Source organism: Pezoporus occidentalis, unplaced genomic scaffold (assembly GCF_034315485.1).
Source record: "Pezoporus occidentalis ecotype Australia unplaced genomic scaffold, CSIRO_AGI_Poc_V1 ctg5, whole genome shotgun sequence".
NCBI lineage: Eukaryota > Metazoa > Chordata > Aves > Psittaciformes > Psittacidae > Pezoporus > Pezoporus occidentalis.
In genome coordinates, this window is record NW_026915835.1 from 13,041,561 (window position 1) to 13,059,006 (window position 17,446).

A 17,446-nucleotide genomic window follows, 5' to 3' on the forward strand; every position below is an offset into this window, starting at 1 on the left:
AATAACATAAACTATAAAGCTGGTTACAGCCATTCAGCTGGTACCACATAGATGTCACCTGATTTAGCTGTATTTTTAGCACAATTTTCTATAGATAACTGATTTTATCAGTGGCGCTTTGTGTTCTTTATGTAAGGTAATAACAGTAGTGGTTCAAGATCAAGATACACAAGGTTAGCATACTATGGACTAGGCTTTTAGAGGCTTTGGCAAGATATTTCATTCATTTGCAGAGTAGATAGGTATTCAAATTGTGGGCAAATCAGGCCCACTGACATTGGAGATTGTGGATCTGCCATGATTAGCTTTTTTCTCTGCCAAGAAATTTAGAAAGGAAAACAGAAGCCACTGCTCAGCCATTTTCTGTGACAACTAGAAGTGGGAAGAGATTTAGACATTTTACATGCTATATATAGCATTTTTTATTTCCTTCTTTAGTTTATGAACTTTGCCACACCTTTTGGGAGAACAATGGGCTGCAAAATATGTCTGCACGTCACATTTAAAAAATGCATATGAAAAAGCCTTGTCAGTGCTGCTTCCTGTATTCAGGAAGGTGTGGTTAAACAACAGATTGCATACCTTACTTTAAGCAGCTGAGAGGTCTTCCCCAGGAATGGCAACCTGCAATAGCAATAGGAAATATAAACTGGGCTGAAAAAAGTTAATCTGTAAAACACAACATAATCCCTTGGGCATTCTGCTATGTCGCATCAGATTTACTGAAATGTTGTACTCACTTTAACAGTAACATAATCTTTTGAAAGTGGCTTTACCTTGAAAGTGACTTTAACTTGTTATTCATGTGCACAACAGCTGTTGCTACCTGATATTACAAAATTACTTTTCTCTATATATATTTTAATTACTCAAGTTATAAAATTCTGAAAAATGCAATATAAGAAGAATTCCATATGTCATACCCAAATATTAATTTAGACATTGATGAGACCAATATCTGTATATTATAGTAAAAGGGCTGTGCCACTATTCTCTCTTCAGTGAATATTTAGAGAGTACAAAAGCTGTAGCAATTGTGTTCCCTCCCATGAAAAATATAACTTGGTGGTTAAAGTAGTCTGCTGGTAAAGATGGGCTGCTGTCAAAATGAGAAATTCTTTGAACTTGAGGTTAGAAACAGGTTAAATGACTTTTCCCATTGGTAGGCTGTTGTTTTTTCATTGTGTCCTTTGAAAGGATTAGACATGCTTGGAGATGAGCCTTGCATGTGGATTAAGCAGACGAATTCTGACTTTTTGAGCACCAAGGGAGGAATAAAATTCTTAAAAATGGCTCTCAGGTACTTGGCACTGTGAGTAGCTGCCCTTTGCAAGGCTGCCGAGGACATTTCTTATATATCTTTGAATTCACACCTTAATATGAACTAGGATGCCATGGAGAAAGGGAGTTTCCATCTGTAGTTTGTTTTTATTTTGAGATGTCTGTCTAGGAGCAGGACCAGAATCTTCAAGGGAAAGTTACAGAAATCCTATAGGAGTAACCTGCCCATGGAGAAAAAAATAATCATACTCCTTATTTCTCCCTCTCTTCTCTGTTGCAGTGATGAATGCTGCTGAGGGTTCACACAACCATTTCTTGTCCGGTTCTGAGTCATATGTACCTCTTAGTAAGGGTGTACCCACAGGCAAGATGTTCCCTTGGGTAATTATTTTGACCAGGGGTGAAAAGTACCTCTGTACATAGAGGTAGCACAAGTCCAAGCATCCCCTTATTTTATGTAGGGCTGGACTGAGAATTAAGGGAGGAGCAGTCCTGTGTTAGTCACTTTCAAAAGGAAGGTGTCACCCTATGCTTGAGCACCACTTCCTTTTCTGTGTTAATTAGTATTATATTGGCTGCACTGGGTTCTTTTTTCCTTAAATGACCCTTCTCCTTTTAACTTAACCTGATAGAACTGCTGCCTACTTATACAGGTGATCTTAGACCAGGCTTAAGCAAGAAAAATGTGTGGATGGCACAGATGTGCAACCCACCTCCCAGATAATAGTTACATTAACTAGCTGTGTCTGCCTGCTAAATGCTGTCTGGAAGCTGGCCATCATCCATTGCCAACACCTACCTATATGTTTTAGAGTGCTTGGTTTTAGTCATTTTTACCATGAGTTGTGTTGAACACAATTCACTTTGGAAAAATCAGATCCAATGAGTAAGACCATACTAGTTAACTAAGTAGGGGTAGGGCCTGGGCTTGAGCAATAGCCTCTGTTTGTCCATCCCACTATAATGCACAGTGCTTGACACAGTTTTGTTCCTGCCAATTAGTTATCTCTGAAAAAACCCTTGTACGTGGATCTCTCCTATTAGAAAGCGTGACTGTTTCCAATAGGACCATTGATGAGGCCATGTGGTTCTTTTTGGAAAGTAAGTTTAGTGTATCGATACAAACCATGCTGTCTCTTGTTGTCTGGGACTGGGCTTTGGGATGTTTAACTTAATAGGATAAATGTAGCTATTTTACCTGTTATCTTGAAACTAAAAAAACTTAAACATCACTTGCTAGAATATCTTAAAATCTTTTGGAAGGACAGTTATAATAATAGCATCTTATAACCCAGAAAACAATAGTTTATCAATCACACTTGGGAAGTCTAAAGTATTAAAGGACTTCTCTTTTGGAGGACTGAGTATATGACAAAAAAAAAATGCATTCACTAATGTATTCCTCCTTTTCTGGGAGGAGCCAGAGAATGGTATTTGTCCAGAAAGTTGTCTGCTGGGTCATTGCGCATTCCCATCTATCTCTTGTGAATCTACATAAATGCTCAATAAGGATGCGGCGGTAGTGTAATATTTTGAAGTATGTTTTGTACTTAAAAATGTAAATTAAATTTAGTAACACTGAATAAGCTATTCAAATCTAAATGATGGCATTTCTGAACCAGTTATGTTCTCTTTCCTGCCAGTGCTCTGTTTTAAAATTCAGCATCCCCTACTTGCAGTTTCTTAGGAGGCATTTTAAGAATTCTTTGGATGACCAATAAGCCTACGCTATTTAAAATGAGCTTGTTAGGAATGGCCTCCAAAATATGCTAGAGTTCTAAGTAGCAAGAGATAGTGACCTCTGATTACTAATCAGTAATGTGTCCCTACTGCTTGTTATTAATGAATCTAAAAGAGAAGTTTTTGTAAGGAGGAATTCTAAGACATTTCTTGTTTTCTCTCATAAATCATATCAAACCATGCACTCTGCTAATGTAAATCAAGCTGTCAGAATGATTTTGGAGTAGTTATATCCCATTATATCAGCTTCAGATGTGGCCTTTTATGTTTGTATATTTTTCACAGAAGTTCCTCTTTGTTCTTGAGAGAATGGCAGGAAGAAGCAGAGTATGTAGCCAACTCTCAACAAGCAGATTATAGAGGCATCATGGTTATAGGTAGGTATGAAATGAGTTACTGTTGTTACTGTTTGAACTAAAAAAAAAAATTCCTTCAGCTCTGATAAATCAATAGTAAAGCATGGCCCAGCGTGGTGATTAGGTTAATTACATCCTTTGGTTAGAAATCACTGGTTGTCAATACAGAGGCACATACTCACTTCTACTTTTTGCATTGCTTTTTTGACACTGCTAAAAAATCTGTGTCCAGAATACTGTATGTGCTTCAACTGGGGAATAAGGGAGACATAATTCAAATTCTGATATGGGCTAACAAATTAAATTAAGCTAATTCCCACTGTGCATTTCTCATGAAGAAAGACATCTGTTTCATTTGCGAGGCATGTGTGTCACAGTTGTAAAATTGTAGCATGTCTGTAAAGAGATGCATTCACAACATTTTCTTCTTGATCATAAAAAGATAAACATGTAAAAATGTGTACCTGAACATGCCAGAAACACAGAAGTGAGATGTATGAAGTTCAGAAATATTTGCTTGCTTGTATTCATTAATTCTGAAGTGTGTGGTAGTTAGTAGTTTATACTTGGTATTGTCTTGCCTGCTGCTCTGCTTCATCAGCTCTGTTTCATCAGATATAACCAATGTTTAGACAACTTGATGCTATTAAGTACCAAGCCTATGAAGATGTAACCATCAACAAAAGCAAGGACTAGAAACATGGCTAAAGAGAAACTAAGTTAACTTGTGTCAGTTTTCTTCACTTTCACAAAAGACAATAGGACCAAAGGTTACCCACCATATTGCATAATGGCATCTCACATATTTAATTACAAAAGCTCTCCAGATACAAAATAAGTGAGGGCTTGTATAAAACACATTCAACAGATTCTGTATCTTAAACAGAACCATAGGGTTGTATATAGCATTCCTATAAGGAAGTTATTGATTCCCTGCCGTTGTCTTTGTTTATAGTAAGGCACTTAGCCTACAGAGAAATGTATTGCAGTCATTTTAAAGAAAGGAAAGAAAAGAGAAGGTAGTCTCTTCTCCCTTTTCTGTTTATTACTGCCTGTGCTGAAGGAGAATGTAGATGGGCACAGATAAGAGAGACTTACAACAGAATCTCGTGTGGGAGAGTTTCCCTCTCCAGATCTTTTGTCTCTGCCCACATACTCGAACAGTGCAAATGCTTAATGCATATTGGATTCCAGTGTGTGTGACACTTCTGCAGATTTTCCTTTGATGAAATATAGTGTTTCTTCATGCTCACCTGCATAAAATACCTGAAACCCGTTGGCTGAGGGTCAGCCCCTGTAACTCTGCAATGTACATTTCTGTGGGAAATCCAAATGACTGCAGCATATTTTTCCAAATAGTAATTGCTTGGGTTTTTTGTTTCAAGGTCTGAAAGCATTTCATTTTGTGAAACCCAGCCCTACTGCACTTGAAAAGTACAGCAAGCACAGAAGTGTAACAACTCACCTGTACTTTTAATTGATCTGGTATTTCTACAAGGTGCCACCCTTTTCCACACCTCCTACCTCCTCCTTAAGTGACTCAGCCTCTGAAGGAGAAACCTCTTGACTTTTCAGACAGCTGGATGGGGAAGGACAATTCAGCTCTCTGTCTGCCCTGACTGTACCTCATTTTCAGGTATCTACAGGTTGACTTACCATACTGAGCCACTCTAGGACACTAACTTCTGGGTAAGGACATTTACTTTTCTGGGTTTATATTCCATGCATGGAAAGTCCTACATTTTCAGGTGTTCTGTAATTTCTTAGTGTCCAATTTATGATCCTGTTTCAAAGAATCTTATTTTCAAGAAGTGTGGAGAACTTGACTATGAAAATTCAACTCTCAAAGTGTTTCATTTTAGGTTCATTTCAGATTCCTTGGACATTTCTGACATATTCTCTTGGCCATATTATCTTAATTACTTCATTATTTACATTATATTGCTAATTATATTTTACTCTAATGCTATTTCCCTGCTGACCAGCTTTCTGCTCAGACCACTTTTTACGAATGGCTGTTTTAATGTATTTTTTGCACTCTCCTTAGTTTTATTGTTTCTTTAGAATTCTTATCTAAAATTAAAAAGCATTAAAACCTCATTTATTTGAATTTGCTTCACATGTATAATTTTAGAAAAAAATTTGCAACAGTTTGTTTTCATTTCCACCTTAGCAAAAGAGACAGCAAAAGTACCCATTCTCCTGTGATACAATAAAATTCCTTTACATGACGTGAACTCATTTATAAGTAGGAAGGATTCTTTACTAAAAATCTAGAAAAGTGAAAGAGTTGAAAAAAAAAAACCAACCCCAACCAAAAACCCGATTAAAATTATCATCCCCCCTTCTACAATCCATTAAAAAAAAAAAAAAAGAATCAATTTTCAATTTAAACTGATCACATATTACTAATTTGAAAACATGTACAAATTTAGGTTTTGGCTTAGCAGCTGATTTTACATTTAATGATACTACCAAAGCTTAATTTCTTTCAAAACAGAATCTCCTCCACCCACATCCTGAAAAACCAGTTTTGAGAGCTCTTTCAGCTACAAATAGATGATCTCTGCCACACATTCATGTATTCTCTAGTCCTACCTTGCCTCTTCTAACCTTGCCTGTTTTCTCTTTCACTCACATACACATTATTTCTATTCTCTGTGAGAGCTGTTATTAACTCTGTGACCTAAACTGTAAAGTACTTATTTAAACACAATATATTATTTCCAGAAGTTTGCAAATGTATTAAATGGCTACTGCCCACACATGCAGCTCCTGGAAAAAAAAAAAAAATCATTCTAGGAACACATTTTTGTTGTTCTTTAATGTCTGCAAAATAAATGTAATTATTTTTACCTGTAGTTTTCAGCAAAAGGACAAAAAGACTAGCTAATAACCAAAAAAAGAGAATAATGTTACTTACAATTTTGAAGCATATAAATTATACTCAAGTGGGTTTTTTTTAAGCTCTGTGTACACACTTGGTACTATGCTGAGTTAGCAACACCATTGTTCTTTCTATTTCATGTCCTGGCCTACAGTCTTGAGTGACAGCACTGGATACTGGTGACAATTTTGTAGGGGAAAATGTACAGCCCAGTTTATACATGCAGAACTGCACCTGACAAAGTGGGACTTAAAGGTTGACTGACTGAAATAGTAAGTTGGAAAGTATGAAGGATGGTACAGCCTTGACTGGCTCTAACTGTGATGGTGATTTGGAAAACAATCTGCAATCAAGATTTACAGCCACATTTGGAAATAGGAATTCTTATTTGAGATGAAGTATAGGTAGCCCAGTCACAGCACTTCTGATATCTGAGGGGAAAAATGACAGATGTAGAGATCAGCAAAATTGATATTGACTTCCAAACCAGGAAGATTTCACTCACAGACTTATGAAGGCCTATCTAGAAGGACAACTGTAATGATGTGTCTCCTCAGTGCCTTTTTTCTAAGGCCTGGAGATCTTTACCCTGTAACAAGTTAGAATGACTTCAATCATTTTCTTGCTCACACATCTTACTATATTCAAGAACAATGATGAAGAAAATAACAAAATTTGCTGACCTGACATGAAAGTTGTTAACTAAAGGCAAGGAATTACTATTAGTGTACTTCATAACTGTGATTAAGTAAGATCAAATGTGTTTTTTTTTTAAATGCCCTATTCTCCACATTCATCTCATATAAATTAAAACAAACCAGGTAGTATAAGTTTAATATTAACCATTACAATAGGGGAGACAATAAACACAAACCAACCAACAAACAGTAAAGGTGAAGCAAACCTTCATATTATTTGTTCACCAATAGTTATTCTATCCAAAATTTCTCCTGGACCACAGTAAAAGCAAGCAAATGGGTTAAAGCACAAAGAATGTGGGAAATTGATTTCCTAATATTTTATTAGATTTCCAATGTGATAATTTTAAAATTTTGAGCTCTGATTACTCCCAAGATACTGAATGTTTAGCTTACTTCTGAGCAGAACATCCCTTAAAATATTACGTTTTGGTGGAAGGTTTCCCATTTGGGATGAATAAAGTTTCTTTCTCATATGGCAGATATTAGATATTTTTGAAAATCAGTCAGCAATCTGTGGCTGTGTAGAGCCATGTATAAGACACCTGCTGGCGTTTAATGTGGACATGCCAAACTCAGTATCTTTTCTACCATCCAATGCAGCATGAGCAGCTGGAAGACAGGAAAATTCTGAGGCTATTTTGCTTAAAACTAGTTGTTTGTCCGTAACTTTTTGTGTCACTCAGTTCATTAATAAGGAAGCTTGATATTTTAGGCATTCACATTTGACAATGTTTTAGATTAAAAACTTCAGTATAAAAACAAATGTTTTGACTTTTATGAGAAGATTCACCTCCCTTGACATTCCCTCACTACTCGTGTTGAGTTACTTTATATATAGGGTGGTAATATGTGGTACCTCTAAGCTGTGGAAAGATATTATTAGAAGCAAAATACATATTTATAAACAAGGTTTTAATCACTGTCAGCTAGAAATCAAAGAACAAAGACTTTTTTGGTTGTAACTAGTTCAGTCTGATGTGGAGAACATGATTCTTACAGGAAATCTTTCTGTTATTCTTATGTATTTTTTTAAATACAGCAATGCATACATGTGAAACCTAACTATGTAGAAAGCTACAGCCAAGAACAGAAGAAAGAAGGCAGGAGGACTCTGTATTGGAAGGATGGGTGTGTTCACACGAGCTGAAAACTAGTAGGTCTAGCTTTGAGAATCTAAGACAGGCCTGAGGTCTTCAGCTGGTCAGTCACTACAAGAGGTGGAAAGGAGATACAGAAATGTGAATATGGTTATTCATGATAAAATCAGAACTGGAGACCTGTGCTGCTTTCTGAATAACTAGCTACCAGCTTGGAAGGGCATTTGACCTTCCCTGAAGTCACGTCTGAAGTTTTTTCTGGATTTCTTTGGGACTGAATTTGGATTTCCCACAAAATGAGAGAGGGTCTGAATCCAGGACTGGCATGTCTTAAAACTTTTGGGGACCTGCTCATTGGACTGGCTGGGGCAGTGTTAATTTTCTTTTAAAGCTTCCCGACGTTGTTTTTAAATTCAAATTATGCTGGAGCTGCATTCCTGTTTGTTTTTGTTTTGCATTCCAGCTGAGTTGTTTCGCTTCAGTGGTTGAGCTCTTATTAAGTATGCCTGAACATAATTTACTACTATAGTATACTATAGAAGCCTATAACTTCTCTGTCTTGCAATTTCATTTACAAAGTCCAAAACAACCTTTTTATTTTTAAATCTCCTTTGAACCATGATCTAAAGATAAGCAGTTCATTGACCTGTTTGAATAATGTGGTGGTTCCAGATCTTTATGAGCCCTAAGTTTTTAAACTCATGTGATCCTCACATCTTCTGTCCATTCCCCTTTCCACATACACAGATACACACACTTAATACACAATAGTGAAGACCAAGAAAAAAAAATGCTTTGATGAATTGTATTCTTCCTCTTTATGCAAGATTCTTTTCAGTTCAAGATCCTGAAATTTAAATCTTACTCTGATGATTCTTGATTATCTGCGCTAGAGATTAAAGTAGGAAAATTTTTTTTAATTTATGTTTTAAATTTGAATGGCTTAATCTTTGATATACAACTTGAAAGTCTGGAAGCAAGAAGTAAACCTTGAGGACAATGTGGCAGTATTATGTAGGACTAAAATTTCAGAATACGTGGCACATTTTCAATGCTGACTGTAGAAGGGAGTGTGCCTGTTTCTTATATTCATTTATGCAGACTACTTTCAAGCTGCCAGACTAAGTAGTAGTTTATGCTGGATGCTGTACATATGTGCAGCAGAAATATTGTTTTGCCCTAAAAACATTTTAAAAAATTAATACAGGACCGGAGGCAAAACACAGTTTTAATTAAATGATGGAGGATAAAAGAAACGTGCTTGCTGGACTTTCTTTTGACATGCATGGATACAAGCAGGAATTGTGTCATTAATATATTTGTAGTTATTCTGTTGATTTTAAAGACAAGCCTCAAAATGTATGGACTTTTTACTTTGGTGATAATTTCTATTTCAGAGCAAATGTCTAAGGCTCTCTTGTTTAATTTTAGCAAAGGTGTGTGGTACATCCTTGCCTGTTCTGTGAGAAATTGTTTCCATCAGGAATCTGTGGAAAGGAAGGCGATAGTATAAGATGAAGTCTACGTAGCAGTTTCTTCTCATTTTTAGTGAGAAATATTTGAGTTGCGAAATGTGTATTTTTAACAAGATTTTCTAAGACTTAGAATGATGACATTTGGTTTAATTTCCACAAAAAGTGGCTCCATTTTCTATGATTCACTTCCCTTGGGAAATGGCTTTAAAAGTTTTTATTAGAAAAAAATTCCTTCTTCTTCTCTAGATGAAAAAGTCACAGCACTCACTGCCTGTGAAACGTGCTGAAATGTCAAGCTTCATATTGTCATGGGACTGACTGAAATAAGAACCAGTATCAGATGTCCAGCTGTTGTTAAGCTGAAAACATAAATAAATCAGAGTCCTCTCTATCATCTTGTGACATTTCAGGAAAATTTATCACAAGATTGATTAGTATTTAAAAATGATTGCTTTGATAACCTACCTGAATGGTTTCTAGGAAATGCAGAGCATAGCTGCTCAAAACCTTATACCAGTCACTTTGAAAGATATTTTATGACCTATTGCAAAATAAATAAGGCTCATCATAGCCCTGAGTATACTTTTATTCCGTGGAAACAAGATCCAGCAGTCACATGTTTTCTACACACACCGTGCCGATGCATGCTTGATACAAACAACTTAGTTTTAAAGAAAGGAGTGTGGTCAGAGTCTTCCAATCAACAGTCCAGAATTTTAAACTCTCACAAACATCTGGAATTTCACGACTGGGTACGATATATGCAGACTTTTGGACTTCAGCATTATTTTTGTATTTATATCTTTACTTTCTAAAAAGATCTGTATTTCTTTACATCCATATTGGTTTCCTACTTTCTTTGCTTGGTAATGATAAACTTTTTTTAGGAATTGTCTGGCAGTAAAAACATAAAAAAGACAAATCTGTTCCAAGTGCAATTCATTGTGTGTAAATCATAGTTTTATATGGTTTATTGACGGTGTTACTTTTGGTATTTTTGCTAAGTTTTTTTGCCAAAATTAAACATCATTTTTCACCTTCCATCAGTAAAGAAACAGCTACAGGCTCTCAATCCACTCTATTTTAAGTGAGTGAGCAATACTCTCTATGTCTGCAAAACAAGCAGGACAGCTATGTCACTGAGAGAACCGGGAATGTTTCTGGCTTTTAATGACTGCTTCTATCACAAAATAAGTTTTCCAGTGCTTCTGTAAATTTTAAGCAGCCTGACCTGTGAAGCTGGTTGGGAGCTTCCCAGCTTAACCTTGTTTTCTTGGAAAATGCTGCTTTTCAAAAAGGAATTCACTTGCTAGGAGGGTCAGTTTGCCCACATTCTTCAACGTTAGGGTTGGTTTTGCTTTTTTTTTTTTTTTTTGACTTAAGGGAGAATTTTTTGTCATTGAAATGTCGTTACATTCTGCTTGTTGCTTTCTCTAGGAAAGCTGATGTTGAAAATCCAGTTTCAAAGCATAACATGAAATCCTTTGAGTGGCTCAACCCCCAAATAATTATTTTATTTTTTTTTTAAATCAGTCAGTCTTGGAGGCTCAGTTTTTGACCTGATTTGAGATAAGGAAGAAGTCAGTGACTGGAAAACTGCTGCAGTGCAGAACCACTTCTGTCCCGGACCCCCCCATTAGCTGCAGGCCATGGAAGCTGTGAGACCTGTCAGCAGGGCTGGGTGAGCCCATGTTAGCTTGAGGCACTGCTCTGAGCCACAAGCTAATACCATCTTCCCATGAAGCTAATCAACTCACCCCAATCTTCATTACTTTGTCTTGCCCTCCAAAGGCTATTACCACCCCGCATGTTCTCAGACAAGGAGCTCCTGGCAAGGCAAAGGAGGGAGAGGCAGCGTGACGGTCAGAAACACAGGGCAAGGATACACATAGTCATCACCAGGGAGAGAAAGGCCACTTCTGTGCCTGAGCTTCAGTTCAAAGAGGTCGGCAGCTGGTGCTAAGTCATTTTGCTATTAGACTAAACTTGCACGAGGAGGTGATCAGCATGGCAAATGAATTTAAAGTGTCTTTGAGGATGATTTCTAATCTCACTGCCAACTCTTCTTTTTTTTTGTTGTTGTTTGTTTTTTGTCATGTTTTCTCTTAGATTTCCACAGAAGGACACCCCGCTGAAAAAAATGTCAGCTTTCAGCATACGAAAACAGGCTCCTCACAAAAGCGGTAATACTGGGTCTTCTTTATTTTCTGCTCTTAGGGTACTTACAGACTGAGGCATGGTCTCTCTCCTTTCCAAGCATTGCCATGCTCATCATGCAGCTCCGTCACAGGACATACCAACACTGTTAAGCTGTGATGGGCTGGTTATCAGGTTCACACCAGGACCTACTTCAGCCGCAAAGCTAGCAGTGATGTTTGTAAGGTTTCACTGCAGAGATTCAGGCTAAATCACCATGCTGGGCAGTGTAGTGTGCTGGAGCAGGGGAGCCAGGCAGTGTGGTGCAAGACAGTGGTTCCCTCCACTGAGCCCTGTGGTTGCTTTGGAGATCCCACAGGAGCATGGCAGCTTGGAAGGCAGTGGACAGATGGTCTCGGCATCGTCCCATTGTCTCACTTGGGGAAAATGAGGAGAAATCAATGAAAATTAGAAGAGAAGGAGGGGAGAAAAATGTTATTTAATCATTGTCAGATAGATAGAATTGTTTGTTCCTTTTGAGGGACGAAACTTGAGGAGGGCTGGAGTTTGCTTTCTATGCAGAGAAATGTCAAGAAACAAACTGGAAATGCGATGAAATTTTCCATTTCCCTGGAACCTGCAAAATACTTTTAAAGACTGAAAGGGTTTGAGGTACATGAAGACATGGTTTGAGTGGGACATGCCAAACCTAAGTGCAGCAAAATGCATGCAGCCACGGTGGGAAGTAGCTTGGCTCTACAATGCTAAGGACATAAACTTCATATTGTCAAGATAAGAAAGATAAGATCCATCTGCCTCTGCTCATGTGACCTGAACTGTTGTATCAGATCTATATTTAGTTTTTTAATTGAAACTTGGGAGGCAATTCATTAGACCAAAAATTAGTACTCTTCAGCAAACCCAAAGCCTCATGCATTAGCAAATTGCTTCTGATGTTTCTTGAAAATAAAACACAATATATATTCCTTGGCTGCTGCCTTTATAGGAGAATTTCCTAATTGCACTAAGCAATTAAGAAAGCCATAATTTCTCTGAAATCCAAGTGATTTTTTGTGTAAGAGATAATAGTTTTCCCAAACTGTTATTGGAAAAAAGCTAATATTGTATATGCAAGTTTAATTGTAATAGTTAGATATATACTGAGTACTTCTTGATTATATAGAAATTCTTCTATTATGTTTGTGTCATTGAAGAATTTTTCTTCAAGACTCAGAGGAGGTTATGCCTGACAATAGAACACAGATTAAAATGTATTATGGACAGTAGAAAGCATCTGGCTAAAACTGTTAGTTTGGAAGATATGCTGGAAACATTTCCACCCCTTTAGCTGCCATCAGCTGTCCTCACCATAGAGAAGTTTTATCTCTGGAATGCATATGCTTGAACTCACATTTTTTCCTACTTTCCAAAATTAACTTTTTTTATTATTATTTTCAATCCAAATGATTGTACCAAACATAAAATACCAAAATATTTATGAGAATAGGAAGGTACAGGTTTTAATATTGGATTTTCATTCAAATCCTTGATTACTGAATGTTACAAAGTTGGTGGTTTTCTTTCTATCAATATATCGAGCTCCTGTTATATCCTGACATTGCTAGTATTATCATTATATTCAAAACAGTAAATATTTAGAGCAAATGCACTTAAATTAGTCTTGTTTGCTAGTTACAGCTATCTCAGTTCTTGACAGTGACTATGAAACAATGCTATTGTTTAAATCAGTGGAGGTACTTCTTTTCAGTTTGCTTATGTAGGTAGATATTTTAATGAGCCACAGGAGCTATTCAAGTGAGGCTGGGATGTCTTCATTTTTTTGAAGTCTTTAAAGTCAGATTTTAATAAATATTTTTAAGAGAAAAGCTAGGTCAATTGTCAGGGAACAGGCTGATGCAGAAATCATGCAGTAAGGATAGATGACTTTTTGTTCTTAATCTATCGTGATTGTCAGCACATTCTTACAAATCTCATCTATGATGTGCCTTTCATTTCTTAATGGCCTCAAAGGGCTGCATCTATACTGCTCATAAAAGAAAGCCAAACATCGGCATCAGGGCCTAGAGACAGAAACACACATTCGTGTTATCACAGCCATGCTTCTTAATGTTTGTCACTTCTCTAGCAGCTCAGTCTAACACAAGAAGAGCCAGAGAACATTTGCAGCTGCACAAACATGAATGAGGAGTCCAATCCTTTAGTTTGTTCACTGTCCTTCTTTTACTGTCAGTATAGATATATCTACAATGAATTGCAACAGATAAGAGCAGACACAGTTTGGGTTACAGTGAGATATACATTTAGACTGAATTTTACCTTTGCACTGCAGAGTTTTGCTTTCAGGAGAAAAATGTATTTAGAAAAGTCAGTCTGGACCATTGTCAGTCAAAATGATTTTTTTGTGCTTCATTATAATTTGGTTTTCCACTCACTGTAGCTATTTGTCATCTTTTCATGTTAGTACTACAGCTGAAGTTCTTATATTAAAAGCAAGAGCTACATTTTCTTATAAATTACAGCAGAAACACAGCTATGACAAACGATCTAATACTGAATGTGTTTTCTGTGTGGTCTTTCTATCCACAATCTTTATGGTCAAGTGTCCTTACTGGACACCAGATAGTGATATCTCCAAAAAATCTGATGGTGTTAAGCTCCTTTTGTGTGAACACTCAGGGAATGAGGAACTCTTGGAGGAAATCATGGAGGTCTCTAAAGGAAAATCCAAGAAACTCAGTATTCTTCATCAGTCAGTTCGTTGATTAATTGGATGTTATTGACAAAGGTTTTGCATATTTAGTTTTTCAAGTTCTTTTCTCTGGGAGGGTGTGGAGCAAATATCATAATCTAAAGATGGATTTTCTATTTGGGCTCAATTTCTAGTCTTCCATTTTAAAGGGGAAAGTTAAAACATCACATCAAGGAAGAAGTTCTTTACTGTGAGGGTAGTGAGGCACTGGAACAGGTTGGCCAAGGAAGTTGTGAATGCTTCATCCCTGGCAGTGTTCAAGGCCAGGCTGGACAGAGTCTTGGTTGACGTGGTCTAGTGTGTGGTGTCCCTGCCCATGGCAGGGGGGTTGGAACTTGATGATCTTAAGGTCATTTCCAACTCTATTCTATGATTCTAACAATATTGCCCCTCACTTCAAATAGGCTGATGATACAAAACTTAGGTGGGAAGAAAACGAACTGAGGATATTGGACAAGTCACTGAATTTGAGATAAACATTAACTTTCTAATACAGTGAGGAAGTTATAGTCTCACAAATCAAATTATCATTGTATTGATACTCAACATACTAAATATCAGCATTGTTGGACAAAGATATTTTAGGTTGCTTTCAAAAGTAAATAAGGCTTCCATGTTCACACAGTGTGTAAGTGTATATGGGAGTTCCTCCCAATAACGTGAAACCATACACCCATTTTAGTTAAATTTGACATAAAGTTATAGGTCTTAAATGTATTGTTTTTACTAAAAGTTCAGTAAAACTAGGTAGCTGGTTAGAAAATGAACTGTTCATTCAGGCACTGAGGAAAAAGCTTCAGAAGGAGCATGACCCCTCTAAGAAACCTGAAAATACACACACACTGAGCTGTGGATGTAGGTGGAGGACCACGTCATCATCTCAAGATTAGCTTTGCTTTGAAATTTGCATCCTGTCACACATCTGCATGTTCAAAATCCACAAGCAATGCCTCAGGAAACAGTATTCATTAGTTTGACTTTCCTGGAATTATTTTTCTCTGTGTATTTCATAATCAATTTATCAGATTTGTGATATTTCTTTACATTAAAATTATATGAAGCTGTTTCATATTAAGGACGAAACTGAATTTAGTTTTGCAAATAAGTTTGAAGTGACTAAACCACAAACTTTCAAAGCAAATTGTGTGCACTAAACAGGAATGACAGCTGAAGAGTCAAACTCTGATAAACATTTACATATTTCAGCCTTTCTAATAGTACATTAAGTTTCCAAAGTTATTCCATACGTTCCTTTTCAAGACATGTTTCTCTGCATTTGCAGATAATAAGAGCCCCTCTGTTGCAATTAAAAGCAGACAACAGGCTACTCATGATAGTAACAAACGACGGACCCTTTTGCAAGATAGCAGCTGGATAAAGAAGAGACCTGAAGAGGAAAAGTAAGAAAGATATGAAATATATTTCTTGTGCTTTTAGTTCAGTATGCCATGTACATTTTCTTGGAGTGTCTACTTTTTCATGAATGGTATCAACAGGAATTACATTAATTTAATCAAATAACTAGTATTTGCTTTTCGTGATGAGGTATTGATTGCCTTTTGGAAGTAGTTTGTTGGATTTTCACTGTGTTTTTCATTGAGACTTTTGAGTGCTGATCATTTAATGAAAGGCTTCTGCTCTACAAGAAAAATCCCACATTTCATATATCTAGGTTGCAGGACTAATATCTAACATTTTCCTTTTACAAGCATGAAGATTATAAATCTTGGCAAGTTCTTTTAAGGAGCTTAAACCAGGATCAGTTGAAATTCACTCTAATACACACTAGGACTTCCATTACAGTAAAAACTCCACCATGAGAGCAGGCTTCCATTATTCGGCCCATGAACAGCATGTAGGAAGAGATTATTCTTACTCCAAAATGTCTGGAATCATCTAATGCAGAGATCTGTAGCTGGTGTGATTATAGTAGTAGCAGACAGCTGTGAAATGTGATTGAGGACAGAAATGTTTTGCCAAGAAACAATTTTCTATTTAATATTCAAATTTTAACTAACTACTGTCTTTCTTTTGCTTGAAGTGCTGATGAAAACTATGGAAGGGCTGTGCTTAACCAGTACAAATCTCAAGATAGCCTACACAGGTACAGTAGAGAATCTGCACACCTTTCTAATGATATTGTCAAAGAAAACCGAGTGTCCTTTTACTATATCCTGTTTATAGTTCAATTTTAGTCTATGCATCTTTCCCCCATAAATCTGACTCCAATGTCAAGAACTGTTAGGTTGATCATTGCAATTCATGCAGGGTTGGATGTGTTGACACCTGGTGGTCTGAAATAATGTATAATATCTTGAGACTTGTATATTGGTTTTTTTTTGTGATGAGTTGTTTAATAAAAACAGTAACCAAAGTGGCATTTCTAATCTTCTTTATTGCAGTGCCACAAATGAAAAGGAAGATCAGAAAGCTGTACTTGGACGTTACAGGTCTGATACTACCCTGGACAGGTAGGGATTTTTTCTGTATATATTGTAGTTTGTTATTCTCATACCTGTGCAGAGGTCTTAAAAATGAAAGCATGAATTAAATCAGTGGGGTTTTAAAATTTTGTTATTTATTAAGCACCTAAGACAATGATTTTTCTTCATGATTTGCCAATGAGACAAATGGAAATGTGATTAGAGAAAAGGTTCTTTTGACATATAGCTCTTCTTCTCTATCAATTTCTGTGCATTCTTGTCCTCATAAAAGTAAGTATCTCTGCATCGATGAAAACCACTCATCCCATTTCCTGCTTTCAAATTATATGTCGCAGTCCTTTCTCTGATAGTTAAGCACAACACAGCTAAACCTCTAGTTCTTTGCAAATCCTTACTGCGGCTTCATACCATGATCAGTACAAATATCAAATATGCTTAACATACAGGCGCTTAATTTGAATGTCTTCTTCAGTCTTCACCTCTGTTAAGACATGACCATGCTTGTGTTTGCAGATTCTTTCTGCATTGCATCTTCAAAATTCAGCCTACATTAACATCC

At 36.6% G+C, this 17,446-nt stretch overlaps 1 protein-coding gene across 3 annotated transcripts in view; it reads left to right on the plus strand.

Moving 5' to 3' along the window:
• The first annotated feature begins 4,885 nt into the window (after positions 1-4,885).
• SCEL (sciellin) overlaps positions 4,886-17,446 on the plus strand; it is a 48,105-nt gene continuing 35,544 nt past the window's right edge. The window contains exons 1-5 of one of the 3 annotated variants that reach the window (XM_062636913.1): positions 4,886-5,066; positions 11,647-11,720; positions 15,726-15,843; positions 16,485-16,547; positions 16,846-16,914. In XM_062636913.1, coding sequence (XP_062492897.1) covers positions 11,678-11,720; positions 15,726-15,843; positions 16,485-16,547; positions 16,846-16,914 — 293 coding nt within the window. In that variant the 5' untranslated portion in view covers positions 4,886-5,066; positions 11,647-11,677. Of the gene's footprint in view, positions 5,067-10,142; positions 10,290-11,646; positions 11,721-15,725; positions 15,844-16,484; positions 16,548-16,841; positions 16,915-17,446 lie in introns of those variants that run through there. The other 2 variants (XM_062636911.1, XM_062636912.1) reach the window with 2 other exon arrangements.